The sequence below is a fragment of the Marmota monax genome, unplaced genomic scaffold, assembly GCF_021218885.2.
Source record: "Marmota monax isolate L192 unplaced genomic scaffold, Marmota_monax_Labrador192_F-V1.1 WCK01_AAM20220418_F8-fsc00304, whole genome shotgun sequence".
NCBI classification, from domain to species: domain Eukaryota; kingdom Metazoa; phylum Chordata; class Mammalia; order Rodentia; family Sciuridae; genus Marmota; species Marmota monax.
Window position 1 is genome coordinate 1,259,171 of NW_026694168.1, and position 12,442 is coordinate 1,271,612.

At 30.8% G+C, this 12,442-nt stretch overlaps 1 protein-coding gene across 3 annotated transcripts in view; it reads left to right on the forward strand.

The window, feature by feature from the left end:
- Positions 1-12,442, forward strand: part of LOC124107713 (ubiquitin carboxyl-terminal hydrolase 15) — a gene marked incomplete at its 3' end in the record, with an annotated part of 108,825 nt that overhangs the window by 31,132 nt on the left and 65,251 nt on the right. For 2 of the 3 annotated variants that reach the window (XM_046465878.2, XM_046465879.2), the window contains 2 exon segments: positions 3,474-3,604; positions 8,509-8,635. In XM_046465878.2, the coding sequence (XP_046321834.1) occupies positions 3,474-3,604; positions 8,509-8,635 (258 nt within the window). 3 annotated transcript variants of the gene reach the window in all.

Consider the following 12,442-nt stretch of genomic DNA (forward strand, 5'->3'; position numbering starts at 1 on the left):
GTGGTTGGGGTTTTTTTTTTTTTAGTTACACAAACACCAAATGCAAAACTACAAGGAATATAAAGAATCAGGGAAGCTTGTACGGTGGCACATACTTGTAATCCCAGTGACTCTGGGGGCTGAGGCAGGAGGATTATGAGTTCAGTTTACCAAGACCCTCAGGACTTAATGATACCTGTCTCAAAATAAAAAAACAAAGCTGGGGATGTGACTCAATAGTTAAACAACCCTAAATTCAATCCTTGATACCCCTGCCCCACCACACACAACACATTAAAAAAAAAGAAAAAGCATCAGGGAAAAATGACAGAAAGAAGCAAAGTAAATTTCCAGAAATGGAGATCTGCATGACAGAATCCAAAGCAGTTGTCTAGAAGAAGTGCTGTGAGTTTCAGAGAACAACAGAGTTAGGAAAATGAAAATATCAACCAAGAGATAGAAATTATATAGAAGAACCAAACTAATTTTAAAGCTAAAGAATACAATAACTGAAATATTCGATAGAGTTCTTCAAAGACGGACTTAATCCAGTAGAAAAATTGACAAACTTGAAGACTTATCATTTAAAATTATTCCACCAGAGAAACAAAAAGAATGAAAAAGTAAAGAAAACCTGAGGAATTTATGGGACACCATCAAGCAAACTAATATATGCATTATAGCAATTTCTGAAGGAGGAAGAAAAGAGAATCTGGGAAGGAAAATAGATATACAGATCCTTAAGTCCCAAAGAAAAATTGAGTAACACTGACTGACCTAGCATAGTTTGGATTTCAGAAGTTAAGAACAAAGCAAAAGGAGTCAGTAACTTGCTTGTTTCAACTTGACTTGGTTGACATTATAGAACATGCCACTGAAAAATAGCAGAATAAAAGTTTTTTTCAGGTGTATATTCAGAATATTTACCAAGATAGACTGTATTCTGGGCCATAAAACCTGTCTCAGTAAAGTTAAAAGCATTCAAATCATACAAAATGTATGTTCTCTTATCACAATGGAATAAAACTCACTTTGAAGAAAACATATAGCACAGTGGGAAAGGTAGGCAAATGATTCAAACAAATGCTTTACCAAACAAGGGTTAAAGTTTTAAAAAAGCACATACAAAGATGCTCAGCCTCATTATTATTAAAGGAATGAAAATTAAAACCACAACAAGGGAGCCTGGAGATATAACTCAGTAGTAGAGTGCCTGCCTAGCATGCTTGAGTCCTTGAGTTTGATCCCCAGCACCACAAAACAAATGCACAGTATGGTACTACTACACATGCATTAATGTGACTAGAATTTAAAAGACTGACCCTTACAAAATGTTGACAACAATAAAAAGCAAGTGAAATTCCAAGTTAAACATACATTTACCATAGTATGCATTCATTCTACTCAGGCATTTACCCAAGAGAAATAAAAGCATTTATCTGTATTAAAAATTGTACATGAATGTTCACACAGTGTTATTTGTAATTTAAAAAATTGTGAACAATTTCAAATGCCTATCAACACTTGGATAAACAAATGATAGTATATCCATATAATGAAATCCTACTCAGCATTTAGGAAAGAATGAACTGTTGATAGGTAAAAATATGGATGATCTCAAAATAATAACAACTTGACAAAAAGCGAAAAAGGACATATTGTTTTTATGTATGATTCTAGAAAATGCAAGTTAGTCTGAGTTGTAAAACAGATCAGTTTTCTTAGAACAAGATGGGCAGGAAGAAGAAATGATAAAGAGCCACAAACTTGGGGTTAAGAGAGATTTTCATAATTTTGCTAGTGGTGATGATTTCACACTTATTTTGATAACATCAAAACTTACCAAACTATTTTTTAAATGTATAGTATATTGTATTGCAGTTATATATCAGTATACAGAGACACAGCAAATATCAATTCTGTATTTAGTTTAAATGTGTTCTCTCCTGAAAATGAGTTGATTATTTTATTCTATTAGATATGAATTACTTATTAGATTCTGGCACATAATTTTAAAACTTTCTAAGTTTTTTTCAAGGCAGTGTATTATAATGCTGTGTAAATGGGTATTCAGTAAACAAATTTATGTTTTAATTGAGTCTCTGCAGTTTTCTCGGTGTGTGATTTTTGTCATCCCTAAATCTACATCCCTGAATCTATTTTCTAATTAAAATGGAGATACCTTCTTCATACTGTTACTTTGAAAATTAACTGAGATAACTTGATTTTCTGAAAGAAAACATTTTATAGTATCTATTTAAAAAAGAATTTTACAGTATATGTAATTTCCTATAATTACTTTGGGTAAATTACTCAATATCCCTGAGTATATATTCTAATCTTTAATATTAGAGATAGCTCTCTTATAGGGCTGTTTTGAAATTGACAGATATTTCCTTTTTGAGTGGTAGTATGTCTCATAGTACATGATGCCTAGTAAGACTATATTTCTTTTACCTTCAGAGAGTTTTTGGAAATGTATTATAAAATCTTTTCATCAACAAAATAAAATCTTTTCATCAACCAAATAAATGATTAAATAAAACCTGAGCTAAAAAATTAATACTTGGTTTATATCTGCTCTTGAAATTCATAAGATTCAGAGTTTTCTCAAAGTTTAGAAACGTTGTGACTACAGATTAATTCTGAGTAAGTGACATTCTGTTTACATCTTCATTTTTCTTGCTTGTTGATTCAATCATTAGACCTTATTAGGTCTAATACACTTTTATTATTGAAATGCTGCCAAGAACAGTATTGCCCCCCATATCTATTAATTAAGACTAATTCAGAATAAGAAAATCTCCTTTAAGTTAGCTAAAACCCAGTGAGTTATTTCTGTACTTTAGAAATTCAAATGACCAATTAATAAATGAGTCCCAGATTAGGATTGTGAGGTAGCTACAACTTAGGAAATTGCTTCTAGATTTGGCTGCCCTGCATTTAATTTTTTGTTTTAACTAAAAAATTGAAAGTAGATCACAACATTGGAAGCATGTCAGAATAACTCACCATTTTAGATCTTGGGAAGAATCTGAGCCTTCTGGGATAATGAGACGGTTCACAAGATACCTCTTTGTGATTTCTATTAAAGATCATAGCCCATTTGTCTTGGAATCATTGTAAAAGGTTATTTACTTGTTTCTGAATTTCCTTCATTCATTAATGATAAAATGAACCATGTGGAGATTCTTTGATGCTCAAAATATGACATTCTTCTTTCAGGTATCTTGGCTAATAATTATGTGAGTATATTTTAAAGCCTAATGGATGAAAAATTACATTTTTAGAAAACTGACTAATCATACACATTGAAAACTTTTCAAGCAACAGTGGAATTTGAACTGCTCCAGTGCTTTTTTTTGGAGTTCTCTCTTTTATATACTTCAAAGTAGTCTTCATGAGTCTAAATAATGTGTGATATGTATAATCAGAATACTAGGGTAAAAAACTATTGCTTTGTTTATGTATTGAGTTTATTTTTCATTTCACAGATGGTGATGCCCAGTCACTTAAGGAACATCTTATTGATGAATTGGATTACATACTGTTGCCAACTGAGGGCTGGAATAAACTTGTCAGCTGGTACACATTGATGGAAGGTCAGGAGCCAATAGCACGAAAGGTACATCTGAGAATAACTTAATTGTTAGTTTTCTTAAAATAATTCACATTTTATTGGTTTTTTTTAATATGTATTTTTTAGTTTTAGTTGGACACAATGCCTTTATTTTGTTAATTTTTTTATGTGGTGCTGAGGATTGAACCCAGGGCCTCACACATGCTAGATGAGCACTGTACCACTGAGCCACAACCGCAGCCCATACATCTTATTGTTAATACAATGTACTATGAAGCCTCATCACTTACTCTGGCAAAAAGGTCTAGCAAAATGTTAGTCTACATTGTATTATAAAAATGATACAACAGCTAACACATATAAAGGATTTACTGTATACTATTCACTCTTCTAAGGACATTACTTTTTTAATAAATAATCCTTATGGAAAACTCTGTAAGTAATATTCCCACTTTATAGGTGAGGGAATGAAGACCAAAAGTTAGAAGGGGCCAGGGTAGAAAGTACACCAGTATACAAACTCAGGCAGCCTAACTCCATTTTCTGTACTGCACTACTTTTTTTTTTTTTTTTGCAAATAAAAATCTTCCAATTTAAAAATGTAGATTTTTTTTTGTATCTTTATATTTTTTATTTGGGGGGTACTGGTGATTGAACCAGAAGTGTTACCTAATGAGGCACATCCTCAGTGCTTAGGTCTTTGCTAAATCACTAAGGCTGGCTTTGAACTTGACATCTTACTGCCTCAGCCTCCCAAGCCTCTGGGATTTCAGGCATGTATCACCACACCCAGCTTCATATCTTTATTTTAAAGTTTCATAATTGTAGTCCAGAAATATTAAAAATTGCCAATTTTCCTTTTTTTGCAACTAATGAGAGTTATGAAAGTGAGGTTATTCCTATATTAGAATACCAAATACTCAAGATAAATTAGCTAACCTTACATTTGTATTGATAATTTATATAAATAGAGATTAGTCTAGGTGCTTTATCATTCCTGGAGAATTGAGTGTTTTGACCAATTGAAAGATTGCCTATTTAGCTGTGTAACCATTCTAAAAGAACTTATTTCCCAGGATAAAGGAAAATCTGTGACCAAAATAACTTCAAATGTATTAAACTATATTATTTTTTTTCCTTATACATGTATCGTATTATATCCTACAAGTTTTTACTGTGGTACCAGGTCACCTAACAGTTTCATTGCCATTACTCATTTTTATTCTTATTTTCATTACTCTCTTTTATTGTTAATTTTTTGGAGTGATAAAATTGACATCTTTGGCCATTACTCTTTAAAAGAGGCCTTACTGATATTTCTTAAAATTTGTTTGATAAGCAAATTAAAGTGAGAAAAAAATAAAATAATAAATTAAAAAAATTCATAAGTAAAAAGAAAGAAATTTGAGAAGTCTATTAGAAGACCCTACTTTTATTTTTAATAAGGTGACTGGAATTCCCTGAACCTGAAAAATAGTTTTCAAACTTTAATTTGCACAAAACTGCTTGAGCCCTTATTAAAGATGAATCTTCCCCCCAAATTGAATCACTAAATGTAGGAATTGACATTTTTATTATACCCATGTGACTGATGCAGGTGAACTTCACTTGAAGTAAACAGACTGCCCTTAGAGAGTAGAAAGTTCAACTTGGAATTATAGAATGATTACTTAAAGAATCTAGAGTTGGTAATAGTCTTAGTTATTATGCAGAAACAAAGTTACACATCTTCTCAGGCCTCAAATAATCTCTAAAATGTTTCACTTAGAAATTTGGACACTTAATTTTAATAACAAGCTACTATGAAAACATATAAACAAGAAATACACTAGGACCAAAATCCAAGAAAAACAATAAGCAATAGAAGCGGTAGCGCGCTCACCTGGCATGCATGCAGCCAGGGTTCGATCCTCAGCACCACATACAAACAAAGATGTTGTGTCCGCCGAAAACTAAAAACTAAATAAATATTAAAATTCCCTCTCTCTTTAAAAAAAAAAAAAAAAAAAAGAAAGAGACCCATAAGAAATCCAATTAATGGAGTTATTAGACAGAAACTTTAAACTACATGTGTTATGCTCAAAAAAGGGCAATAATTGAAAAGTAGGGTAAGATTAACAACCAGATGTAATTCTAAAACTGAAAATATGAAAAAATATTGAACTTAGTATTTGGATATTATGCTAAGTAAATGAGAATTTGTAGACTAAATGATAATGTCAGTGGACCATATACAATCTAGAAATTAGGCAAAAGAATGGAAAATTTAGACAAAAGTAAAGAATACATGGAATACAGTGAATTAGTTTAACACACAAGAAATGCTGTGAATCCAACCTGAGAGTATATTAAAATCATACCTAATAAAAAATGTTGAAAATGGAGAAATATAATTCCTAACAGTAGCAACTCCAGAATAGAATTCTGTGATTATGGAAAGAATCATTTGGAAATGAAAGGGAAAGGAGCCATTTTCAGATAAATTTAAACTGATAGGATTTTTTTATCAGCAGACTTGTAGTAAATATTGTGAATAAATGTTAGTATGAATTGTTTAAAACATTAATAATTTATTATGAAGTTGAAAATATATATAAAACTATGTAACTTATAGAAGTTTCTAAAATGACCCCCTATATTCTTCAACTCCTCATATCTACATCTTTGGGTTCCCTTCCGTGTTGTATGATGTTTGTGTGACCGTTGGTATATAGAGAACCAATGGTATATTACTTCAAGATTAGGTTATAAAAGACACTGCAGCTTACATCTTGAGTGTGCATGCACTTTAGTTCTCATATCTCACTTGGGGGAATTCAACTGCATATGGCAAGGTCACTCAGAAAACCTATGGTGAGTAACTGAGATCTATGCTAATAAAGAGGAAGGAGGCCTAAGTTGTAAGCTTGGAAGTGGATTGTCTGGGCCTAGTTGAGTTTTCAGATGATTAAAGCCCCAGCCCACAGTTTTTACAGAAACCTCATGAGAAATCCCAAACCAGATCAACCCAGCTAAACTGCTCCCAGATTCTTGACCCTTAGAAGTGACATGAGAAAATGTTGCTGGATTAATCTGCTAAGTCTCAAGGCAGTTTTTTATGCAGCAAAAGATAACTGATATTGATTTTGGTACCTAGGTGTAGGGTGCTGACATATCAAAAATTGAAATGTGATGACTTTGGAGGTGAGCAGTAGGTAGAAGCTATAAGACTTTATGAATATTAATGAAAACCTAAAGGGCCTTGAATACTGTGAGAAGTTTAGACAGAGCATTGAACTCAGGGGTGCTCTACCACTACATCCTCAGCCCTTTATATTTTTATTTTGAGATAAGGTTTCACTAAGTTCCCCTGGCTGGCCTTGAACTTGGTGACCTCCTGCTTCAAATTCTGAAGTTGCTGGGATTAAAAGTATGAGCTACCATGCCCGGCTGCTTTTATAGATTTTCCAATGACTTTCTGACAATTCAATGACTAGGTTCTTTTCAGAAAAAATATCTATTAGTATTCTGAAAAATGATTCTCAATTAAAAACAAAAAGTAAAAACCTGTGCTTATTTGTAAAATAGATTCCTCAATGTAACTCCTAATGAGGGGTTTTCTTATTTTTTTATTTATCCTATTTCTCTCTTTTTTTTTTTTTGTTTTTGTTTTTTAAATATAAATGAGGCCTGCAGTTTACCTCAGTTTTAGCAATCCAAAAATGTTTAGTAAGTAATACTATTTTAGGATTTTACTCAGATATTGAGTCCCAGAGCCAAAATTTCTGTTTGATAAGAATCAAATATGATTCCTAGTTTTTCTCTACTTAAATATAGCTACCAGTAGTCTTATAAAATTATTAATTTTATAAAATAATAATTCATTAATTTTATAAACTGAATTAAGTTTATTAACAGAGGGAGAGATATAGGCCATAATCTGTTTTAGAAATTTGTAACATGATTAAGAGAATTTAATATGACAGTGTAAAAATTCATATTAGATTATACAGTAAATAATAGCTAAGCTCTTTTAATTTTTTGAGCTGAAAACAGATTCCCTGAAAGTGAAAAATGAATTTGTAAGTCACATATTGAATTGATGTCAGCTTGTGAGTACATCTAAGTTATTTTGGAGCCTCCCTTTCACCATATTTGTCTAATGTATCACATATCAGGCCTATTACTATTTTCAGAAACAGTATTCATGACTGAAATCCTACAGTTAACCTTTAGAAGATCAAAAGGAATTATACTTATTTAAAAGGTGACCCTAATATATAAATATTTTCTCTCTTTATACTTTATTGCTTGCATGTGTGACAGCTTCTTTAAAAAAAAAAAAATCAATTGCGTAGAATTACTAAGCATGCATGTAAAGGTCAAAGAAAGTCATTTTAGAATGAAACTAACATATCAGTTACAGAGCAATAGCCGAGTATTTTGGCAGCAGTAATTTTGAGTTACCATTTTAAAATATTTATTTTAACATACAGAGTAATAATATAGCAGTTGTTTAAATTGTATAAAACTTTTTAAAGGTTTTCTGTTTGGGGATTACTACTAAAAGCTAGATATATGTTTGTGTCTTTAATCAGAGGTGCATTTGTATACTGACACATATTATCTAGAGAAAAAAATACATGCAGTCATTTTGGGTAAACTTTCTAATCATAAAAACTAAATGTATTCACTGTTTATAGTGTACCAAAGTTTCTTTATAAACCAGTAGGCTGCCTTTCACAATGTTTTAAATCATAATTATTCATATTTTGCTAAAATTTCCAAAAATGTGTTTTTTAACTTTCAGCTATAATAGTATCTTTTGTTTTATATTGACAAGTTTTAATAGTTAATTGATTTCCATTAGATATCTGCAGCTTTTTTCTAAAGCCTTTTTAGAGAAATATATTGCTTTAAGAATGAAATATTTTGATATAGGTGAAACTGATTTGTTCCCATTCTTTTAGGTGGTTGAACAGGGTATGTTTGTGAAGCACTGCAAAGTGGAAGTGTACCTCACAGAACTGAAGCTCTGTGAAAATGGAAACATGAACAATGTTGTAACTCGAAGATTTAGCAAAGCTGACACAATAGGTAATGCAAGATCCTGTCTCTTTTTTTTTTTTTAACTTTTTTTTTTTTAAGTTGTTGATTCTTTATTTTGCTTATTTATATGTGGTGCTGGGAATCTACTGCAGTGCCTCACGTGTACAAGGCAAGCGTTCTACTGCTGATTTACAATTCCAGCCCCAAGATCCTATCTCTTTTTAAACCATTGCTATTAGATATTTAGTTATAATTCTCTTTTTATATGCAACTGAATGATAACCATTTTAAGGACTTATTTATAAACATCACAGATTCTTAACCTTAACACAATATATCTTAGCTTAGAGATGAATTATTTATTATTTCTTACTCTTGTTTTCCATTTGTTTAATGAGCTTAACATTTGTGTCACTTTGCTTAACATTTGTGTCACTTTGCTTTAAAAAAATCATATGGTTATTTTTTTAACTTAGTACTTAAAAATATATGTCATGTCTTCTATAAAATGTAAATTAAGGTAGAACTTTAAATAAAAATTTGGTTAAGTAGCAGTGAAAATGGCAATGGCCTATTTCCATTTTTCTCTCAATTTATTTTGTATTCTAAATACAATTTAGTAGTTAAAGCAACAGGCTTAACATTATTATGACACATTGATATTTTTGTTGTGAATGAATAACTTAGGGGGAATCATAATCACAAATATCAGTGGATTTTATTTCTTTCCTTACCTTTATATATCTTTATATATATATTTAAAATATACAAAATTTTCATTCTATTTAAACAGCCATGTTTTATTTTAAAATCAAGAATACATTCAATAAAGTTTAAAAAATAAATTATTGTGAATTTAATAAAAATTACAGTACTTTTATAAACTATAAGTCAAAATAAAAAATACAAAAAATGATTGTTTCATTTTAAATAATGATTTTATAAAACAAGATTAGTGGTGATAATATTGATCTTTTTGGAAAATGTAAACAATGGAGAAGGATACATGACATGTAGAACTCGGCATGGAAGAGAGATTAGCACATTTATTAATTATAACACTGAATAAGATTACCTTATCTGAACCTATCATTAAGAACATTAAAGTAAATAAGGGCTGGGATGTAGCTCCCTGTTACAGTGCTTGCTTAGCTGGTGAGGTCATTTGGCTTTTACCACTTTCAATTTCATAGCAGGAAAGTACTTTTAACCTATATATTTTAAGAAATAGTAACATTCTTCAAAACATTAATTCTAATATTTTTACCAAATAAAATATTATATCATGAATTCTTTATTCTCCCATCTTTATTTAGCTGGAACATTTATAAGTTCAAGGTTGAATTTCAGTAAACTCATTATAATTTATTATGGATAAGTTATTTCGCATTTTGAGTTCCCAGATTTTTAGAATATATTTAAGATAATAAAACATTACTACATATTAAGAACTAGATGTTTTCAAATTGTGAAAATTATGTTAATTGTGGTGATCTGTGCACAATCAGAATCTGTCTTTCTAATAAAATTTGTTCATTAAAATTAATTCAGAAACTAATCCCTGCAATTTGCAGCCAATTGGAATATAAATGAGAAGCTATCTCTAAAATTAGTTGATAAAGTTTTCTAGATATTTTTAAAGTTTGATATTTTCTTCATAGTTTCATATTTACATACATAATATTTACATATTTACATACATCCAAGCCCAGCCTCTGCAACTTGGTGAGACTATAGATAGTTTCATATTTACATACTTTTCTTGTTAAAGTATCTAAATAGTTTAACAGGAAAATTAGAAATGAAACCATAAGAAACGTTATTTTAGATGATTTACTTAATGTTTTAACTTTATGAAAATTAGTAAATGGTTTAATTTCTGAATTCATAACAAGCATTTTATAGTTCTCATGTTAAGTACCAAGTAAGAATTTGTCAGGGAGAAATTCAATTTGTAAAGGATCTCTGCTCCAAAAACTTTATGAACTAGTATAGATTTTAATCAGCAGTCTGAAATATTCTACTTTTCAAAATGCCTCATACACTGAATATATTTCTTAAAATTGAATATGAACTTAAATTTTCTATACAAATTCTTATCCTGTTAGATCAATGTTTTTCCAACTGGCAGTCATTACTTTGGTGTCTTTTTAGACAGTTTTGAGAGTAAATAGAATTGAATGAGAAGTATCAGAGTATAAAATATCAATGCATATGTATGTCTGCTCGCAATTTTTTACGATAGGTTTTAGTTTAAAAAGTTCTGCAAAAATTAAAGTTAATTGAACCAGGCATTTTAGAGGCTTCTATAGTTATAGTTATCATACAACATAACAGCTATTGAACACTTAATATGGTTTTAGGCACTTTTCAGGAATGCTGTTATTTGAACCTTAACAACCATAAAGCCTCATGTTAAACATGATGAAGCTTAGGCTTTCATCTACTTCAGTTCACCCTGATAGCAAATGGGAGAGCCATTTTTTTTTTTTTAGTTGTAGTTGGACACAATACCTTTATTTTATTTTTATGTGGTGCTGAAGATGGAATTTAGTGCCCCGCATGTGCTAGGCGGGCACTCTACTGCTGAGCCACAACCTCAGCCCTGGGAGAGCCAGTTTTTAATTTCATTAACCAGGGCTCTTATCTGAAAATCTTCTTCTTAACTGGTACCTTACACAGTTTGTGCATGGTAAAATAATGTTCATTTTAATTGGACTGATTTTTACTTTTCTAAAGAACATGAGTTTTGAAACATGTTTTGGATAATAAAAATGAATGGAATTTTCCCTTTTTAAAAATCTTGGTTGAAAATGATCAAAAAAGTCATGTACATGAAATGGTTACATTAATTATATAAACAGGATTAAGAAATATAATTTCTGGTACACACTTGTAATCCCAGCCGCTCAGGAGACTGAGGTAAGAAGACAAGTCCAAGCCCAGCCTCTGCAACTTGGTGAGACCCTTTCTCAAAAATGAAAAGGGATGAGGATGTAGCTTAGTGATAGAGTGCCTCTGGGTTAATCACCTAGTGCCACAAGTTTTATTTTTTTAAAAACATATAATTTTCTGGCTTTCATTATCACTAAATTAATAAATGTTCTGTTTTCAGCTAATACTGTCTATATTGATTTATAGTAGAATGATAGAAGCCATAGTCAAAAACTAAATAATCTGCCATATAAGGGTTTAAAATACTTGCCTTTGAATATTTTTCTCCCTAAATTGATGTCTTAGGGTAGTGAACATGCTCCAGTAAGATAATAAAATTAGATTTTATATTTCTTAAAGGCTAACCACTAAAAGCAGTATTTTTGTTCTAAAACTTTTTGAAAAATACTTTGTAAAATTTATTAATAAAATTGGTTGGCACTCTTATTAAATATTCCTACTAGAAATGTTTGTCATAATTTATTTCTATTGCCTATTTGTTTATTTCCTCTTTCTGTAGCTTTTCATTAACTGGCTGATAGAATCCAATTAATATATGGAAAAAAAATGCTCTCAATCTCTGGGAATTCTCAACCGCAGTCATCTTGACTTGCACTTAACCTCAGCTACCAGTTCCCACAGTTATTGTCTAGGCTGTCATATGTAACTGTACTTGCCCATCTCAGTTTCTGTATCTTGCTTTCTGGCTCATCTGCTCCCATTCTCTCTCTAGCCAGTCACATTAATGTTACCACTCCCTAGACATTCCTTCTATCATGGTCTCTGATGACCTCCCTATTTCTAAGTTCAATGGTAATTTAGGAGTCTCCCATCTTCTTAACCTGCCAGCCAACAAAATTTAGCACAGTAAACTACTTTCTGTCTAGAAACACTTTATTTTCTTGTGGTTTACAGGGCACA